The sequence below is a fragment of the Petaurus breviceps genome, unplaced genomic scaffold (genome assembly GCF_028583685.1).
Source record: "Petaurus breviceps papuanus isolate PSGF00001 unplaced genomic scaffold, PetGlider_PUasm1.0 90994, whole genome shotgun sequence".
In the NCBI taxonomy this organism is placed as follows: Eukaryota; Metazoa; Chordata; class Mammalia; order Diprotodontia; family Petauridae; genus Petaurus; species Petaurus breviceps.
In genome coordinates, this window is record NW_027187393.1 from 8,210,455 (window position 1) to 8,232,225 (window position 21,771).

A 21,771-nucleotide genomic window follows, 5' to 3' on the forward strand; every position below is an offset into this window, starting at 1 on the left:
TATAAATTTGGCAGCTATGGAGAAGATGGATTTGAGAGAAGCAAGATTAGGCAAGAATAATTAGAAATTATTAGCCCATTAGTCTATTGCATATACGAAAGTGGCCATTTTAATTGATATGTGTTACATTAAGACTGTATCAAGAGTAAGGGAGAATTTCCTAATAGTCCAGGCTTGATGACAGCTCAGACTAGCACAGCTGTGGTACGAAGAGACAGAAGATGACAGCATGAGAGAGACTGCGGAAGAGAAATGATGAGATTTGGACTGACTGCACACCTAGAAGAAGTGAGGATGCCGCCAAGGGTGGTGGTACCCTTAACAGAAAGAAGTTTGGAAGAGGAACAGGCTGTGAGGGTTTGAGATACCTCAGGCACATCTGGTTGGAAACGTCCCAAGTTGAACTTTTCAGTGCCAACTGATATTGCCATCAGATTTACATCATTTTCTTCTTGTTGAGTTGATGTGTTATTCTCCACTAAATTCTTCTCCAATGCTGCACCACGGCACAGAGTAGACTCTATGCACAATGACAGTAATGGCTGTGACAAAGTGACGGTGACAGGGGAATACAAGTTCTGTGAGATGCTGCACCAGCCCAGCAAGGATTGGAATACGGGCCTAGGAACAAATTTTGATGATGCATTTCAGTGATCTGAGGGCGCTGCTCCACTTCTAATTGGAAGAGCTTGTACTTTTGTTGATGAATTTTTCACAGTCTTCTTCTTTTCAAACATTCTTCTTCCTCTTCTGAATGAACGTCAGATGTCTGAACAGGTTAAGATATCTGTCTGTCCAGGATCATACAGTCAGCATTGACTCAGAGACTGGACTAGAACATAGTCTTTTGGACTTTCAGGGCCAGCTCTCTATATGATACTGGACTATCTCTATTTCCTTTTTTTATTTGTTTGTTTGAAGGATCTTGTATCCTTCTAGTTGTGAAATTTGAGAATAATGTGTCTTAAGTGATTTAACTGTACATTTTTCTTTTGTATAAAGCTCTCTGAATTTTTTTTTAAAGCAATTGGGGTTAATTAACTTGCTCAAGGTTACACGGCCAGGTGTTTCTGGGTGGGTGGTAAGTGTCTGAGCCTGGATTTGATCCCCAGGTCATCCTGACACTAGAGCCGGTGCTCTTACTCGCTGAGCCACCTGGCCGCCCTCTCTGAATTTTTTAATGATGTCATTTTTATACCAGTCATTTCCAGATACATCCCACCATCTTCCCATCTCACCCCCAAACTTCCATTGCACAGCCCACCCACCCTCACCCCAAGTTTTCCTTTATAACAAATAAAAAGAGTTAAGCAAAATAAACCAACAAAGCAACCATGATCAACAATGTATGTAACCTCAGCTGTGTATTCTTATATAATTCTTATATTGTGGCCAATTATCTTTTAAATTCTATTTATTATTCTTTGTTTCATGTTCCATTCAGTTTTCATATTAGTTGTGCTTTATGCCATTATCATGTTTGTGTTTTCTGCAACATCCAACAATGTAGATGCTTCTACAGAGCTTTCTATTTATGTAAGCACAAAGTGAATGATTAATAACTGCTTGTTGACTGATGACTCCCAAGCTTTTCTGGCAGGAGATCTTTCTTCATTTTCTTTAAATATCCATTTTAATTTAATTAAGCATTTTCTAAGCACCTAATATGTGCAGAATATTATTTTGGGAATATAAAAACAAAAATGGAATGTCCTCTAAGAGCCTACATATTAATTTGTATTAATTGACATTTCTTTTTTTTTTTCAAGCAATCAGGGTTAAGTAACTTGCTCAAGGTTACACGGCCAGTTATTTCTGGGTGTGGTGCTAGGCATCTGAGCCCGGATTTGAACCCAGGTCATCCTGACACTGGAGCCGATGTTCGTACTTGCTGAGCCACCTGGCCGCCCCTAAGCAATTGGGGTTAAGTAACTTGCTCAAGGTTACACGGCCAGGTGTTTCTGGGTGGGTGCTGAGTGTCTGAGCCCGGATTCGATCTACAAGTCATCCTGACAGTGGAGCCGGTGCTCTTACTCGCTGTGCTACCTGGCTGCCCCACCCCTTGACATTTCTAGAAATATTTCTGCTTTAAAATAAGCAATTTCCCTCAGCAGTTTTGTTTCCAGTTTTTCTTATATCTCAGAATTTTTAAAACTGTATCAGAATTTTTATTCGATTCCAGATAACAAGAAGAAAAATAAATTACTTTTAAGATTTTGTTTCTTTCTAGTATTTCTATAGCTTCTGAAAAGGGACTGGCTCCTCAGTCTTTACTAGCCTCTCTATCTTCCTGGAAATTGCTGATATCCTCTAAATTAGAAAGTATAGCCATTAGGATTCCTAGGGCTGTGTAGGGATTTTAGGCAAAGGGATTCCTCTGGCAATGACCATGAAAATGGTGCCTTCCTTCCTTCTTCTGGCTATATTGAACCTGACCAGAGGAAAACAAGAAAATCACCCTATTTCTGTATCCCCAAAGGGCATAATCAAGGACCAGAAAATGGTCAAGATGAAGTCTGGTCTCAAGAAGAGACATCAGTTCTGGTTCTCTTTCTCTTAGATACCTCTAAAATTTTTCAGAGTCAGTGCATGTTGGAATATGGGCCTAGGAACAAATTTTGATGATGCATTTCAGTGACTGGGATAGCCCCAGTGTAACTGGTAACAGCTATGAACAGCCATCTTAGCTGGTGTATGGTGGGTTCTGCTTCTTATTGACAAAAATTTTTCATAAGGCTCACCTGTCAAAGATAAGACAAGTCAAAGAATAGGCTAGAGTTAGGCACCTTGGGGCCTGGGCTTATGAGACTGGAGATCTTGTCAAAGCATGACAGAAGCACTGAGTCCACCTGCAGCCAAAATTCAACTTCAGGCAGCAGGAATAACAGCATAATACAATATTCAAAGCCTTACTGACAGAAGACCTTGGATCTGACTAAATATGGGTAGTCAGTGCATGGATCTTCACAGTGAATACTGCTTTTTTTTTAATCAAAAGAAGGTAAACAGCTATTAACAGAGTTGGGAAAATGTAATACATCTATTTTTAACTGACTATACAGAATTTAAATGTTAAGTGAGAAAGGTTAAGCCAAATGTGGATGCTTTGCTAAAATAATTTTTAGGGTGGGATTACACAAAATGGGGTAACAATTTCAAAAGTCTTCTTGGAGTTTCTACACTAACAATCACTGAAATCTGCTCACCTCATCTCACATCAGATGATTCCACAATGTGTGCTGCTCAAAATACTTTACTTGTAGTCTTACCCTGTTGGGAAAGGAGGTGCACCTTCCTGCTGGCCTGGGGCATCCACGTGGCATACAGCAAAGTGCTGAGTAATCTCTTGCATGTCTTCAAAGTTAAAGAATGCATTAAAACAGGACTTATCTGCAAAAGAAAAAAAAAGAAAAAGAAAAAAAAGGACCCAGAGGTAACAAGTCATTCATTTCCACCCAATTTATTTTAAGTCAGTTTTTGCATTCAATCCTCCTCCTACATGATGCCTCTTTAAGTCCTAGCTATTTAAATCTCACAGCTTCTTTCTGCTAAGTCACTTAATTCTCTCTCTTATTGCTATCCCACTACAGCAAAATATCAAGAAGGTTTCATGTCAGACATTCCAATAACTGGTTTTTTTGAGCATTCATTTCTAATTCTTTATATTGCCAATGGCTGAGATGGGGAAACAAGTATATGTCCCACCAGTGCTAATACACAAAATGGCATCCCCCACAAATACACATTCTTGTTAACGTGTGTATATGCTCCATGATTTTATGTGCCTTTCACATTCCCAAACCTATACACTGTGCATGCGTGCACACAGACACAGACACACACACACTCTTTCTTTCTTTCTTTCTTTCTTTCTTTTTTTGCCTTTTGGAGGGCAATTGGGGCTAACTAACTTGCCCAAGGTTACACGGCTAGTTGTGTGTGTGTGTGTGTGTGTGTGTGTGCGTGTGTGTGTTAAGTGTCTGAGGCTGGAACCAACTCGGGTCCTTCTGACTCCAGGGGTGGCGCTTTACTCACTGCACCACCTAGCCAGCCCCACACACACTTTCTTGGTCCATCTTATAAATCTGGTTAACAAGCAATGTGCTTGGCCAGTAGACCAACTAAGTTCTCTTATCTTCCTTTTAAGTGAATAGAAATCCAATATCCATACATCTGGTATGGTTGTTTATATCACTTCGCATTATTAGCTGGCTTCAATGAAAGTTATAGTGATGAAATGGAACTTCAAACATAGGCCACACATATAAAAAAATCAAAGCAGAGGGTTCATAACTGCCTGGTGAACTGGAGCATTTTATCCAAATAAACTAAAAGAACGGATAGGTAAGTATGGGTCCACAGTATACGGAACAGAGAAGGGAAAAAGACAATGTTTGTGAACGACATGGCATAACCAAGAATGGTCAAACCAACCCCTTCAAATTTGTAGTATGTTGATTACTAAGTCACTGGTGATTGGCTGGTACAAGAGTGTTGTTATGGCTTAGATGCTTATAGTGACCCAGAATGGAAGAGAGCTGACATTCTGAATTGTCAGTTCTAAAACATAAAAAGAGTCAAGAATAAGATCCAACAGACCTCTATTCTTGTTTTAGCAAATTCACTGAATGTTATTAATTCCATCAGCAGGTGTGGTATTCCTTATACTCAGAGTACAAAATCCAAATGTAATTCTATATATTTGCTCACTTATCAGAAAGGTGAAATGAGAACACCTCATCTAGGTCTTGAACCCAGAACATAGTCTGACTTAAAAAAAAAAAAAGACAATACCACAGGACAAGGGGGCAGGCATAAAAACAAAATACATACGGTTTAGGCCAATGTCATGATAAGTGAGAATAACTGGTCTGTTCCCTTTTGGTGAACCTCGCATGGTGACATGTACCACGCCATGAGCTGTTTCTATGTCGTGCTCCTGAAATAAGAGAAGGTAGTGTTTCACCATAGGCTGAAGGGCGCACCCAGGATGCCAAAGCCTCACAACTTTTGCTTCATTTTCACTTTTTCCCAAGCTGGAATGAAATTCTCCCTCGCACTATACATGCACACATGTGAAATGCTATCAGAAAACAGCTTTCTAATCCCTTTTAATAAAAAGGAAAGGGAGGAGGGGAAGATGATTACACAGAGCAAAAAAAATCATGATTATGTGGGACTTATGAAATATGCAAAAAGAGCCGGCTATGCAAAGGAGGTTAAGTGAGTTGGATGATGAATGGGGAGAGAGGTATGATAAGGTTGGTTAAGAGTAGGACCGTGGACTAGCGTAGGCACACGAAGGAAGGAAAGAAAGCTGTTGGGCAAATCCAAGATCTAAACTAGTAGGGTTTGAACCAAATAGCTGAAAGTTAGTAAGTAGAACAGATTATAGAATTTGAGCAGAGCCAGAGGGGAAGCTGAGGAGGAGAGGACAAGATGGAATCAGGGGCTGTTGGAACCAGTATCAGGAGGGGGCACTTTCGAAACCAAAGGGATTCACAAAGACCTGGTTCAACGTAATCTGCTCCTAGGAACCCAAGCCTTTAAGTTTTGTTAAAGAAAAACCTGCCATATCTACTTTATGTGAACGTATCCTATGTGGTAATTAGTCTGATACACCAATTTCATCAGTTTTAACGTTCCTGTGAATTAGTAAGGAGGCTGAGAGATCTAAGAAATGAAGGGAAATCTGAAGCACAATACACTGTTGTCTGCCATACTCTTTTAGAGGGTTTTGTTTTATGGTAAGGTTCAATGTGTTTGAAAGTCTATTGAATGAGAAGTGACTGATGTGTTAAAACAAAATTTATCAACTAAAAAAATAACAACCCAGTAGTAAAGCTAAGCTACTTGAGTTTCCTATCTAATAAATGAACTGTTCTTAAAATCCCTAATTTCTTTCCTTATATGGGACATAGAAGGCAAGCTGTTTCCCAAAACTTAATTCATTTGGGATTCACCAAAAATAATATATCCTATGAGGCATAAACCTCTTTCACATTAAATAACTCAACATTTCTCTCTCAATTGTTGTACTCTCCTATTAACACTGGTTTGGGGAGAGGGGAGAACAGAGGGACTCTTTAAGAGCACAAAGACAGCTGAAGAACAACAAAGAAGTTTTCGGTGATAGGGAGAGGATGATGATAAATATAAAAGGATATCTGGATATGGAAAAGTAACTTCAGCAGAAAGATACCAAAGAGGGACTGTACAGGAACTCCAAGACCAGACAGGCTGGAAGTAACAAAGAATTTGGAAATTAAACTAAGCCAGGGGGAACTGAGGAAATGATCAACTGTCATCTTCTGATGGCTTGGATAAATCTCATCATTTCAATACAGTTTCTTAGACATTTTTATAAGAGTGACTCATGGTCCTTTAAAAGCCTGGAAACAAGAAAGAGCCAATACCATGCATCAAAGAGTGAAAACACCAGGGTTTTATTCTTTAGTTCGGTACTTCTGAGGCTTGCCCTGAGCCCAGGAGAGAGTCTTTAAACATTTGCTGAAGTGAATCATGCTTAAATTAAATCAGGAACTTACCGAGCCATCTAATTGACTACTGCCTTCTGAATCTCTAGGACCTTTTCCTTCACTAGGGGGAGCCGGGTTAACATTTGGCTTGAGATTTACACTTTTGAAATGTGGTTCTGATTGTGAAGAGCTAGACTGAGAATTCATCTGGAGTGGAATGCTATCTCAATGATCTTGACGGTGGATCAGAATTAGTGGTCAGGTCACTGTAGGAGCAATAGCACTACTTTTTTTTTTTTAAATGATCAACTGCTCTCTGTTCTAGAGAAGGTGGTTTCTCCAGTCACCACGTCTCCTGGGCATTCTAGAACACAGCATGACCACACAATGTGACCCTATGCACAATTACTGTGAGGGCAGGGAGGAAGATCTTCCTGTCTACCCTCTGGTTAACTAGGCTCTCCATTGTTGAGGTACTCCTTGAGCATGATTACATTCACTTTTAAACCTTAAAAAAAGAAAAAAAAAACTCCCCCAAACCTCATCAACTACCTGTATCACCAAAAAGCTCCCAGACACACTTCCCTTATTTTCTGTTGCCTTCTCAGGGCCAATGAATGGTAGGTAGCCAAGATATCTTTACTAAGTTGTCTTGCCATCATCATGCCTTAGCTTTTCCCCTAAGTGGTTCCCTTCTATCCAACTTTGCTATCATGGCAGACAGTCACCATTTTATCTATGTCTGGAACTTATATTCTCTTTCTGCTCCCAACTAGGTCTTAGTCACTTTAAAGCTCCTGACCAATCCATTTTTAACTTGAACTAACTTGCTATAAGTAATAATAAATCAATCAATAAACATTTATTAAATGGCTTCCCTCAGACTACTGTGTTAGATGCAAAGCTTGGCTAAGACAAATTCCCTGCCCTCAAGAAGCTTACATTTTAGTAGAGCCAATGAACCACCTCCATTTTTTTTCTCACTACTGAAATGGTGTTCTACTGAACACTGACCAGAATGCAGGGATTTCTGCTGTACTATGACAACTTGACCAAAGGGAAAATCATCACCCTCATCTGCTGCTGAAGTACATTATTTACTTCCTTCTTTAAAATTCTAGAATAATTCTCCATACCTAGTCTCAAGTCCAGTCTTCCTGGTTTTGACTTGGAGTCTCTTATCCTTCAATGAATTCCTTTACTACTAACAGACATTCCTACATCATCTTCTATACAACATACACTATGCTTACAACCATTTCCCTCTTCATATTTACCCACAATACTTCTCTCCCCTGTTTCTTCCTCCTCCTCCTTCCATAACTTTAACCTAATTATGAAAGGGACAAGGGTGACTTCCCAGCTTAGTCCAAAAATAATTCTACTGAAATTAGTAAAGAACAAAGGACAATAAAAAGAACAACTTTTGTGAAGTCACTTTGTCTCCTTTAGAATATATGCACTGTAAGGGAAATTCCCAAAAAGGCAGAATGAGATCAGCAAATTCAGCTCTCCCTCCTGAATTTTCAATTATTAAAATCTAATTATACAATCACAGATTTAGAACTAAAAGGCACTCTAGATGCCATGTAGTCCAACCCTGTCATTTTATAAATGAGGAAACTGAGGCTCAAGAGGGTTAAGCGATCCACCCAAAGTCACACAGATAATAAGTGGTAAAATTTGAACTCAAGTTTTGCTGATTTCAAATCCAACACTTTATCCACCATGCCATGCTGCCAACCTCTCGTTCTGTGGATGAAGGACTAAAGTCAAAAGAAATAGGAAGACTTGCCCAGGATCACAGGGCCATTAGTAAGTCCACAGGCATGCTTAAATAATGAGTCAAAAAAATTCAGTATTTTGTGTCTCATTTTAAATTTGTATTTTTATGGCAAAGTTCAGTTGTGTGGTTTTTTTGCCTTTTGGAGGGCAATTGGGGTTAAGTAACTTGCCCAAGGTTACACGGCTAGTTTTTTTGTATGGGTGTTAAGTGTCTGAGGCCGGAACTGAACTTGGGTCCTCCTGACTCCAGGGCCGGCGCTTTACTCACTGCGCTACCTAGCTGCCCCCAAAGTTCAGTTGTTAATTAAAAAAATTAAGTTCTAGTTTCTTTAGTTTGATGAATAAAATCAATGTCCTTTATTGAATATTCAGTAAAGTTTGCCATCTAAAAAATTTTTTTTAATTTGTTGACTGCACACTGTAATGATGAATATGTATATGTTCATGAATAAGTGACACAGGCAAAATCTGAATTTAGGCACTTGACCTTGAAATTCAACATCCCTTCCACCGTACCATGCCCAAGTGCCATAGGGCTTTCCCCAGGAATTCCAGATGAGACAGCTGCCTTATGATACAGTGGCTTTAGAGATGGGGGGCTGCTTCTAGCTCGTAGAAGGAGTTAAGATGGCAGCTGAAGCAGCCAGATGGCAAGGAATGGTGGCACCTGCCATCAAGAACAGGTGGCTCTGCCCTGACAGCGCCTGGCTTAAAGACTAGCTTAGCAATGGAAGTAAAGATAGAATGCTCCACCAAAGGGCAAAAACTAGCATCTAAAAATTGGCAGCGAACATGCTTTAGGTTAACCGACCAGATCTAAGAAAAAAGTCATGGGCATTAAAAGGTCTGCCATGAGCTGAGGCTCTAGAGACCCAGGGAGAGAAAGGTAGCAGTATATCCTTGGGAGGCTCGAGGAAATGAGGGCTCATATACAAATTTTTCAAACAAAAATCACCCAAGTTTTTCAACTCTCATTAGTTAGCAAAATTTTCTAAGAGTAACGAGGGGTTAAAGGCATAACCACATCGCTAAGCCTATTTAGGGTGGGGCCACACCTGGTCTGGATTCATGGGTTTCCCAGAATCCATCTAATCTGCTAGGACCTGAGCTGGAGGAGGCTCACAGTTTGATCCCTTTTCCCTATGGACATCTCAGTCCTTGCTGGGCCCTCCAGGAAGAATCTGGAGGGTTGAGCTTTATCTTCTTCTCTTTAGGACACTGCTTAGCAGATCTGGAAAGCACCACAGGTTTTAAAGCTATTTAAGTACACGTGAAAGGAGATCGCATACATAAAAATTTGAGCTGCAGACCATAATTTATCTAGTATATACTTGGCTGCTCTCAGTGAGTCCTTCAACAGTAAGCAAGAAATTAGTCCATTATTTTGCCATGGTCAAATTCCTCTGGGAATAATGACTATCAGAGACAAACTCTTCTGTAGACCAGCCAGCTCAATGCATTACTGCTGTTTTCTTCTATCATTCCTCAAAAGGGGTGGGTGTTGGTTTGAAGTATTGTAAAGGCTCAAGGGCAGCTAGTTGGTGCAGTAAACAGACCACCAGGCCTGGAATCAAGAAGACCTTAGTTCAAATTGGCCTGAGACACTTACTAGCTGTGTGACCTTGGACAAGTCACTTAATCCTATTTGCCTCAGTTTCTTCATCTGTAAAATGAGCTGCAGAAGGAAATGGCAAACCTATATTGTATCTTAGCTAGGAAAACCCCAAATGGGATCATGAAGAGTCAGACATGACTGAAATCACTGAACAACAAGGGTGACATACAATCTGATCATTATAAATAAATATTTACTACTGAGTGCCCTCCAGATACACAGCATAAGTGCTACAGGCGTTTTATGTTCTCTGGAGATGCTGTTTCTGCTCTTTCAGAGCATATAGTCTAGGAAAAACCTTTAATAATCCTATGTTTGCTTGCCTGACCACATCTCTGATGCAAAAGTCAATCAATGATTACCATATTAAAGGGGAAAATAGGACTAATCAGGTCTCAACCTCACATTAAGTGTGGAAATAATATAATTTTAACAATCATGAATGAAGACCTGTGATTTTTAGATCCTCTGGGCAGCAAATTCCTTTTTTTTTGTATCCCTCTTCAATGCCCTTATACCTAGATCCCAGTTATAACAGCTGATCATTTCAGGGAAATCATTAAGATTAATTCATTCAAGAAAATCAAAGAACCAAGAGACATGGGGCTGTTTTAATTAAATCTTTCGATTACATGGGAGATACTGGGGGGGGGGAGCATAATTTTTTTTTGTATGTTTACAAAGAAAAAAAAATTTAGAACTGAAATTCCCAACTGAATTGAGGCTCAGTCAACTAAAGTATATTCTTGGGATGGAGGGAGAAGGGGTTTCTCAGTACAGCTTCTGGAAGGATGCCCTGATGAAATGATCTAAGCTTTTTTCTTGCAAACATAGCCCTTGGGACTCTACCAACCCAAATGCAGACCGTCACATCTTTCTCATTTGTTTGCAACACTGACTTCAGATTGAATGGCTTACATCTCCCTCAGGAATATCAAAGAAGTGGAAAAACATCCTTCTGTAAGCTTTTTGAGGCATTCTTCAGAAAAGGTGAAGCTGATCATTCGCTGATAACCATTCTAGGTTTCCTCAGGGCATCTCCTGATATTCTCAACTGAGAAATACACAAGGATTCTAATGGAATATCAAAAGACAAAAATCTTTTCACAAACTATAATCATAAAGACTTCCTGAACATTAGGTGGAAAAATAAAGGCCCCTCAAGGACAGAACCATGGGTATGACTTTAAAAAAATACAATCACAAAAACCGCAGGTTAATCCTATACAGACATATGTGCAAGCCGATTCTATAATTTTTACTCCATCAGAAGTGGGCCAAGAAATTGTGGTTGGTGGTGCTTAGAACATACTATTGTCTTAGAGCTCATAGAACATTAAGATGTTTTTGCTAAATTTTTTTTAAAAATTCAATTTAAACAATTGTTCCATGCTTTTATTTCTAAAATTCAATTTTATAAAATCATTCATACTTCCCAATATGTTGCCCACATTCTATGTAGAACAAATTATTTTGGAGAAAACCTTTTCTTGATACTTTTCTGATTTCATAAGGTCCACCATTATGAAGTTTAATGTGATCCTTTCCCCAACAGATGACACCTCTACTTAACTTAGCAAATCAACAAACCAGTTTTCACTGGTTCATTCCAGTGCCTAAAACCATCGCTAATGTTAAATCAAATTCAACAACAACTAAACCTGAATAATGCCTTTATCCAAATAACCAATTATCTAATTTCCTGCATCTGGGTCAGCAAGCCTTCATCTATAAAAAACGGCCTGCCCACATCAGAGTGCTGTAAGCCCTGTGAGCCAAGAGGTGAATTTCAAAGCAGAAGTACACAGTTTTCCAGCTTCCCTGAGCTACTGGATTGGTCTTGGATTCAGCAATCCAATGACCTAATAATAATACAACAAGCCTACCATTTCCAAGGCAACAAAACACCTTTCTGGGCCATCTGGCCTATTCCCCATTCTATATGAAGTGAGAGCATGCACTCTCCACGGTATGGATCTGGATAGAATGTGGACCGAACTCTGCCCCCAAACTTAATTCTACAAATAATGTGGCAAGGCACACTTTGCCTACGGTGTTAGTTCTTTCTCCTAATATTAGAATGATAGACAGATCTGACTACATTCAATACTAAAAAAAGCAGCCTTGAAAATAATTACTTGTGCTGAGGCCTGGCATCAGGGGAGTGGGTTTCTCAGCACACTTTGTACCCGTGCAGACTCAGGAATGGCTAATAGGTTCTTGCTTTCGACTCATGCTTTCCACATGGCCTGCTTTCAAAGGCTGCTGTCAGGGCATCCCACCAATACAAGCAGTCCCAGGACAGTTCTACTGTTAAATATTCACTACTTCTTTCCCTATTCTTCCATAAGAACTAGAACATTCACAGAGTAGGAAGGAAGCAAGAATTTATGAGGCTTCTATTATGTGCCAGGATTGTCCTAAGTGCTTTACAAATATCAAGTTTAGGTGGTATAAAGGAAGGGTTGTTGACTGATACCTACAATAAATTTTAAGCCTGTAATATAGCCATAAACAAAAAACAGAGAAAACACTGTATAGAAAAATAATAACAAAGGGAAGGAATAGGGAATATACTCCCAATTTCTAAACAACATACAGTGAAAGCATTGGCATTTTACATTTAATGCAGTTAACATTTTGAATTTTGGCGAAAAGGGTTTTGTTATCAAGAAGTACCTTTCCCCCCTCCCTCCTGTTTCCATGCAGTGAAGGAGAACTTCATATCTGAGACCTGTCTGATTATAAGTGACTCAGGCACGCATACTATTATCATTTCAGGAAAGGAGATGTCAATCACAGAGAAAGAAATGAAAACAGGCATCTACAACAATAGAGAGAATACCTGTCTGGCAAATCCTTTAATATGATAGTCAATTAAATAAATCTTGATTTATTGAAAAAGGAAAATTTATTGAAAAGGAAAGTTAGAGCCAAGAGTAGCTATGCAAAAAATTCCCTTACATTGGACACCACCTTAAAAGGTGATGCTCTGCAAAGATCCTGTACACAGCCCTCTCGGTGCTTGTACAGTCCTTACCTGACAGTCAAAGTCCTGGAAGTTTCGTGTACCATTCTGTCAACAGAAGGCAGAAAACACAGTCAGTTTCCCCAGAGGCTTCCCCAAATGTGCAACAAATTCAGTTTCACATTGAAAGCACAGCAAGTACAGCCCCTCGATTGCCATAAATCCCACAATTCTCAGCAAAAGGCTTGAGATAACATGGCTTAATCAAGGGTACAAAGAACTAGATTTGGGAGGCAAGACTCATCTTAAGTACTTGCTAACCAGAGTAACTAGTAAAGGAACCTAGTTTTTCCCAGCAAGGTAAACAGGGCAAACCTGCCAATTACCTGGCACACAGGCTTTAAAAGTTTGTGAAAGGAGGGAAAAATAGCTGCCACCTGAACCAAAGTCAACTGAAGGTATGTATATCTGCAACAACTGCAGGCTACGGCAGAGATCAGGAAGTGGTCTGGGTGCTGAGGAGGGCAGAACTGCACCAGGAAGGGAGCAGAGCAGGAACAGAGATCCCAAGTCTGGTGAAGACCAGTTACAGATGTGATGTGGGGAGGGAGCTGGGGAAGGAGGGAAGGTATGTACAATTATGAGGGGGAGAAAAGAGAAGGACAAAAGAAGGTTCCAGCTATTGGCATGGAATCTATTGATTCTCCACAAATGCCAAGAGGAGAAAAGAGAGAGATCCTTGAATTGTTTAAAGGACAAGCCACTGTCAACAGGTCCAAAAGGGTGTTCAGCAAATGCTCACAAGGCAGCTATGTTGAAGAAATGTCAATCATAAAACTCTTGGGAACAGCTCAGATGTTGTCTCAGCAATTTGCAAGCCAATATTATAAGAACATGACATAAGTGTTATAAGAAGACCAACGTATGTCATTCTCAAAGAAATACCTCGGAAGAGTAAGACTTGCTGACTTGATTTTGAACCCCTTCTGTTGTGGGACAGTGGGAGGAGGGTGTCAGTCCAGGCAGACCTGTTACTCACCTGTAATTTAACAGCCAGGCCTAGGAGCACCAAGAGGTTAAAGGGCTTGACAATGTTCAAGCGACTAGTATGTGCTGTGTGCCAAGGGGCAGGTCTTAAACCCAGTTCTTCCTGATTCCAAGGCTGGGTCTCCATCCACTGTTGTACTGCTTCATTGTGAATCAATAAGATGGCAAAACACTTTGCAATCTATCTGTAAACCTTAGTTTTCTGAAGCTGGGTAACCACACCATATGTGTCAGAGGTGGCCTCCCCATTTTCCTATGGAACAGTTGAGCTCTAAGAAGCTTTTCTGTTAAAGATCTAGAAATCTGGCCAAGTGGACACAGCCTCAGGCTCACCTGGGGAATCCTCTCCAAAACAGTTTTCTTTCCTTTAACTATCTTTACTGCCAGTCAGGTGATAGAGTTACCAAGAACACAAGGCATGGGTTAGTCTTGTACAATTGCACATGGAAGCAAGCTGTTCCTCTTCACAGTGTAGAGTGGCTTCATGCTTTTAGAATAGTTAAGCAATTCTAGTTTCTCCAAAAGTGATAAAATTATATCAGATCCTCAGTAATGGTGAGACTGTACAGATGTCTACTAGGCAATGAGGCACTGCCAATTCTGAAGTATGATCCTTGGTATAAGACCCAATCCACACAATGGCTGACACCATAAAAGGCATGGAAGAAAAACAGGCGATTATGTCACAGTCATCATTTCATAGAATACCTCTAGAAGGATACCAGAGAAGGCAAAAGAGAAGAAGATTTTTGTGACAGTCATTCATTCACCCCATAAGGAGCAGGAGAAAAAGAACAGGAGGAAAGAACTCACTATGCTCTACAGTCTTGGACCTTATATCTATATCTTGGACCTTAGCCGGAGGAAGCACCTTCACCTGTACTACAATGGATGGCATTGGAATAGTTTTATTTAAAAGACATTATTTAAAAAAAAAAAAAGAATTAACAAGCTATTTGTAAAAACTAAAGTAATTATAATTAATGAGAAGACTTTTTTTTAAAAAGGGCTTTAGGTATTTTATAATTCATTACAATCTGTTCTTTTTCACAGAGCATATCAACACAGACAAGGGACAACTTAGTATTACATAGCATTTAGGAACCTATCAGAGTCGCTAGGTGTCACAGCGAATAGAGCACTGGCCCTGGAGTCAGGAGGCAAGTCATTTAACTCCAATTGTCCTGCCTTCCCCCCTCCAAAAAAGTGAAAAAAACAAAAAAAGAACCTACCAACTCTTTAAGAAAAGCTTTATAAAATACGTCAAAACAGGCCATGGACTATATCAGGACTTGACTCTTAGGGGGTTTTCAGAGGTCCTATAAACTGTTCAGAAAAAGAAGAGAAGCATGACTTGAACCCCCTAGAGTCAGTTCAGAACACTGAGAATCAGGCTCAGTTTCAGATTCTCAGTTCCTGGACTTTCCCTCTGCTGCCATGACTTAGCCACTTCTCCTCTACCCTTCACTCAGTTCAGGTCCTGGGAGCAGTTATTGGTCTACTGGCCCTCTGGCCTTTCCCCTTTCTCAAATTCAGTCAGTACTTATTCCTACCCTTCTATTATGGGAACTTCCACAGAAGTGCTGCTGTTTCCTCAAACACTCTAGCCTTCCAATTCTTCAACGTCAGCTCCCGCAACCTAACTCTTCTAGTCCATTTCACACACATTGGAATGGTCAAGGTATGAACACCCATGAGCGTTCCATGACCAAAACCTGCCAATAATCCTTTATCTAATCAAAATCTTCTATCTAGCTTTCCAAATGATGCCTTCACCCACACTTATGGCCTCCAATACCTTCATCCTCAGTATTTCCCAATCTTGACCCTTTAGTTAATCAGTTTTATACTGTCCTCTATTTTTAAATTCCTTGCCTCCTTGTCATATCATCACTCATGCCCTGCCAAATCCCAATCCTAATCCATGATTCACACATTCAAACTGTTTGGGTCCACTAAAAGTTTTTGTAATCAAATACCAATTGACCCTCACCAAAGCAAGGAAAATCCTTTTACTCTCCCCTAATGGATTCTCTGTCCTGCCCAGGAGCTGAAATGTTGTCTTCTCTTTTCTATTTTCCCACCCCACACTCTCTCTCTCCATCCTGTCAGCTGAGTACCATACCTCTGCTTTAAGAGAAAATAATCCATATGCCCAGAGCTCCTGCATTTCCCCTTCATTACATCTTCAGTTCCCTTATCATCCCCCAGTCTCTGTTCCTTTTACTCTAGTTTCCAATAGAGAGCCAACCCTTCTACATCTACCCATAATCTTCTATCCCCTCTAGTCTTCTATAGACTGCCCTATATCCCTCCCCCAATCTTCCATCACTCCCTATCTACTGGTTCCTTCCATGCTGCCTACAAACACTTCAAGTCTTCGAAAGCCTAAAGTACCCCTTACTAGACCCTACCATCCATCCGGTCAGGCTATCATCCTATAGCTCATCCATTTCACAGCAAGATACCTAGAAAAAGTAATCTGCACTTGCTGTTTAGAACTCCTCTCCTCTTACTCTCTTTGAAATCAGACTATTGACCTTATCAACTGAAAAAACTTTCTCCAAAATTATTAACAATCTCTTAAATGCCAAATCTGATAGCTACTTCCTAATTCTCATCCTCCTATTCCAAGGATTGATCCAATCAGCCTTGGTACTCACACCTCATCATTGCCCTCTGCCTCTCAAATTGTAAGGCAGAGGCATGAAGTCCACAAACTCCACTTAAGGAAGTTTTTGGACAGCCCTGTCCCACTGGGCTGCATTTCTTTTGTATTTTTCCACCATGCCACCAGGAACCGCATCATCCTGCAAAAATCCAATCAGCCTTTATACTCACACCTCAACATCAATGCCTTCTGCCCCTCTGACTAGTTGGTGGAGCTAAAAACTCCAAAAACTTCCATTTAAGAAGGGGGGCTCAGGGCAGCCATAACCTCTTGTCCTACCTAGCTGCAATCCCTCTGGGCTCCTTTGATCTCTCTATTGTGTCTCATTCCTCCCCCCCTTCCCTTCAGCACCCCTCACTCCAGCTCTTCAGTTTTCTTTTGTGTGTTATCTTTCCCCTTTATTTTTCCTTTTTCTATTGGACTGTAAATTCCTTGAGGGCAGGGACTTCCTTTTTCCTATTTGTGTCTTCAGTCTGGCATACAGGAGGTACTCAATTCATGTTTGCTGACTCAACCCTCAGCATTTAACACCTTCTCTTCCTTTCACATCATTACTCTTTCCTGGTTTTCTTTCTGTCAGATAGAATGCTCCTCCAGTCTCCTCTGCTGAGTCATCTCCACATCACAAGCCATGCCAGTAGGTTTATCCCAAGGCTTTACCTTGAGCCCTCTACTCCTCTCTACATTCCCACTTGGTGACTTGGTTCCCACCCTTCTTCCTGGCTTCCCCATGCCTATAAAGAACACCACATCATCCTTCCTGGCACCCAGGTTGAGAACCTCAACATTATATTTCACTCCTAACTTTGTTTCCTATGTATCTATTAAGTTGTCAAATGTGGTCTATCCTTCCTTAAATCAAGCTCCCATAATTCCTTTTCTCTCTACTGAACACCTAGTTTAAGCCCTCATCTCCTCTCACCTAGACTACTGCATTAGCCTCCTATTTGGTCTACTGGTCTCAAGAGCTCCACTCTCCAGTCCATTTGCCACAGAATTACCAAAATGCTTTTTCCAAAGCATATGTCTGACCCTCTCTCATAACCCTATTAAATGAAAGCTAATGGTTCCCTAGTGTGTCATCAATATATACTTACTCCTCCCCACATTCTGAGGTCCAGCAAAATCGGCCTTCTCTTCCATTCTGCATGATCTCCTTTCTGTCTTTATCCTTCGGTACTACCGTAAGTGCCCTCCATGCCTAGAATGCACTCAGTCCTCATTTTTGCCTCTTGAGAACCCCTTCAAAAGTCTGCTTAAGTGTCTTCTACTACAAGACTTTCCGAATTCCCTAGTGCCCCCTCCATTATCTTGCGTTTATTTTGCATATATTTACATATCTACATGTTGTCTCCTAAGAGAGAATGTAAGCTCCCTGAGGGCCGGGACCATTTCATTTTTGTCTTTTTATTCCCAGGGCTTAGAATATAATAGAGATGCTTAAAAATGCTTGATTGATTTCAGTTCTCAAACATTTTAAGTCTTCTGAGATAGCATGCTTATTTTTTCAATACATTGGGAAAACAGACCCAACTAGTACAGATTCCTGTTAAGTTTTGTCTATAGCTCCTTCAGTTTCCTGAGTTCCAATAATTAGAGGGATGCAGGTTGAATTTGGGAAGCTTTCATCTAAAGCCAATCTCTGTACTGGAATACTACATTATCCTGTAGTTAAGAGGGCCAGTATCTCCTGATGAGCTTTGTAAGGCTATTTTCAGGTATGAGATATGAATTCTCTTTCTTTATGACAACATACATGGTCACAAGGGTTTTTGTGAAGAATGAGCCTCTTTGCTGGGCCCAAAAGGAATTGAAAGTGACAGATTACTACTAGAAATCTGGGATGTTTGTTGCCCATCTTAAATGTGTGTAGGCAAATGTCCTTTAAGATCACAGTGTATTGGGGTCGCTAGGTAGCACAGTAAATACAGCACTGGCCCTGGAGTCAGGAGGACCTGAGTTCAAATCCGACCTCAGACACTTAACCCATACTAGCCGTGTGACTTTTGGCAAGTCACTTAACCCCAATTGCCCTCCAAAAAAAAAAAGATCACAGTGTATGAACAGTTCTTTGGCTGAATAAGGAGGGGGACAGGGAATAGATCTTTTACAAAAATGTTATCTTATAACTGGTTAAAGGATAGGAGCAAGCAGTTCTCAAAAGAAGGCAGACAAGCCATCAACAGTTAAATGAAAAAAAAAATGCCATCACTAATAATTAGAGAAATGCAAAAAAAAAATTAAAATATCTCTATGGTTCCACCTCATACACTCAGATTGGCAAAGATGACAAAAACAGAAAATGGCAACTATATAAGGGGCTACAGGAAAAGAGGCATGTTAAGGCATTATTGGTGGAACTATGAAATTCCTCAGCCATCCTGGAAAGCAACTGGGAACTATGCCCAGAAAGTAACTAAACTGTACATATACATTGACCCAACAATACCTCTACTAGGTCTATACCCCAAAAAGATCAAAGAAAGAGGAAAAGGGCCTGTATGCAAGAATAATATTTATAGCAGCTCTTTTTTTGTAGAGGCAAAAAACTGAAAACTAAGGGGAATTAACTGGGGAATGACTTCACACCCTGTAGGATGAGAATGTAACTGGATACTATTTGTGCCATAAGAAATGGATAGTTTCTGAAAAACTGGCGAAGAGTTATATGAACTGATAAAGAAGGAAGTGAGCAGATCCAGGACAACAATTCATACAATAATAATAACATTGTAAAGCCAAACAATTTTCAAAGACTTAACTCTGATCATCACCATGACCAAAAACAATTCCAAAGGGTTCATGATGTAACACACTACCTAGCACCTTCCTGACAGAGAGGTGATACATGGTACAGATCAGAGACATAAACTTTTTGGACATAGCTAATGAGAGAATTTGTTTTGTTTCATTATGCATATTTGTTATGATGATTTTGCTTTTCTTTTAAGTTGGTGGGTAAGAAAAATAAAAGATTTTTAATTGAAAAATGAAGTAAAATGCAAGGAAAAATAGGTTTAAAAAGTTGTTATGAAAAAGAATGCTATCCAAAATTTAACAGCTGATTCAGAGGATGAGATTCCTATTTTAATTCTGGGGAGACTGGGAAGAAACAGAAATAGCTACTTCTTGCTCTCCCAGTATTAGCTTTAATGACACATTTCTTTAGAAGTGCTACAGCTTCATGGGTCCATATGTTTGCCAGTGGTCTTTCCAGAAGTAGTCTGATTGGGTAGATAGTTTTGATGGAATTTAGTGTCAAATAAACAATCTACCCAATGACCAAGGAAAAAGAGACACAAAGTGACTTTATGACAGAACTTCAGGGGAAAGAGGTTCTGGGAAGCATTCTTTTTTCTTTTTTTTTTGGAGGGGGAAGGATGGCCAGTTGGGGTTAAGTGACTTGCCCAAGGTCACATGGCTAGTAAGTGTTAAGTGTCTGAGGGCCTATTTGAACTCAGGTCCTCCTGACTCCAGGGCTGGTGCTCTATTCACGGCGCCACCTAGCTACCCCTCTTGGAAGCAATCTTAAAGATGCAAGGGCTAGTGGAATATTTTCCAAACTCTGCTTCTTGAGAAAATGTTGATATTTAGTAATATTTCCCCTTTAAAATACAAAATGTGAAATCGTATATATTAAAATGTTTTTTACATGTAACAAAAATTTTGATAAGAAACTAGATTTATTTGTTCTCAAAGTACCCTAATCTCTCATTTATCCTGGGCTATTGTGATATATCAAAGGATAGACTATAAACCCTCACTCCCTGGATCATCATTTTTGGATTTCATTAGTATACTTCAAGTATTCCATGATCAAATAAGTTTGGGATACACTTGGATGGATATGGGGGACCTGACTTGAATAAAGAGTTAGCATTAATGGGCCATTATTATGCTGGAAATTAGAGTCACCATAGGCAGTTCCTACTATATGAAAGTAAAGGTTTTAGGAACAAGGCTAACACTCACTATAAAAGTATTATCTGAAAGGATAAAATATAGAATGACTCACGGAAAAAAGAAACAATAGCCCTTAACAAGAAAAAGAGATGACAGAGGGAAAAGCAAGAGCATAAGCTAAGAGACAGATTCAGAATCATTTACTATGACTTTGAAATTCGATATTTAAATAGAAATCTGTTCAAAATGGTAACTCAAGGAGAACAAAATGCAGTTTCTTTGTTTATACGTGTGCATATATCTGTAGAGATTATAAAATAATATATTACCACCCCCAGAAAATTCTAATCATTAATTTTTAGTGAAGTGGCTTTTGTACAACAGATTATTTAATGAAAGGGTTCCCATATGAACCTACTACCACTCCACCGAATTCAGTGAACATTCAAGTACCTACCATCAATCAATCAACATTTATTAAGAGTGCCAGGCACTGTGCTAAGTGCTGAGATACAAAAAGAGGCAAGAGAGTCCCTGCCCTCAAGGAGCTTTCAATCTAAAGGGGGAGACAACATGCAAGCAAATATATGCAGAGCAAGCTATATATAGGGCAAATGGGAAATAACTAGTAGAGGGCAGACACTGGAATTAAGAGGGGCTGGGGAAAGGATTCCTGTAGAAGATGGGATCTTGATTGGGACTTAAAGGAAACAAGGGAAGCCAGCAATAGGAGTGGAAGAGGAAGTGTGCCAGGTTATGGCTAACAAGTCACAGAAAATACCAGGAGCCAAGAGATGTAATGTCTTGCTTATGGAACAGCCAGGAGGCCAGTGTCACTGGAGTCAAGAGTACATGTCAGGGGCGGCTAGGTGGCACAGTGAATAGAGCACTGGCCCTGGAGTCAGGAGGACATGAGTTTATATCCAGCCTCAGACACTTAACACACACACAAAAACTAGCCATGTGACCTTGGGCAAGTCACAACCCCAACTGCCCTACCTTCCCCCTCCAAAAAAAAAAAAAAGAATACATGTCAAGAAGTAAGTAAGGTGTAAGAAGACCAGAAAGGTAGGAGGGAGCTAGGTTGTGAAGGGCTTTGAATGCCAAACAGAGCATTCTGTAATTGGTCCTAGAAGTGATAGGAAGCCGCCAGAGTTTATTGAGTGGCAGGGGGTTCATGGTCAGATCTGCTTTTCAAGAAAATCATTTTGATGGCTGAGGATGGACAAGAGAAGGGAAAGACTTGCGGCAGGCCAATCCAAGAGCAAGGTGATAAAGACCTGCTTAGAGTGGAGGCAGTGTC

General features: G+C 40.1%; 1 protein-coding gene across 3 annotated transcripts in view; it reads right to left on the minus strand.

Annotated features, from left to right (window-relative positions):
• The window catches only part of NDRG3 (NDRG family member 3), a 76,161-nt gene that overhangs the window by 27,504 nt on the left and 26,886 nt on the right, over nucleotides 1-21,771 (minus strand). For 2 of the 3 annotated variants that reach the window (XM_069077626.1, XM_069077624.1), the window contains exons 3-5: nucleotides 12,920-12,955; nucleotides 4,834-4,939; nucleotides 3,270-3,390 (exon numbers count right to left, since the gene is read on the minus strand). In XM_069077626.1, the coding sequence (XP_068933727.1) occupies nucleotides 3,270-3,390; nucleotides 4,834-4,939; nucleotides 12,920-12,955 (263 nt within the window). The remainder of the gene's footprint in view (nucleotides 1-3,269; nucleotides 3,391-4,833; nucleotides 4,940-12,919; nucleotides 12,956-21,771) is intronic. The other variant, XM_069077625.1, reaches the window with a different exon arrangement.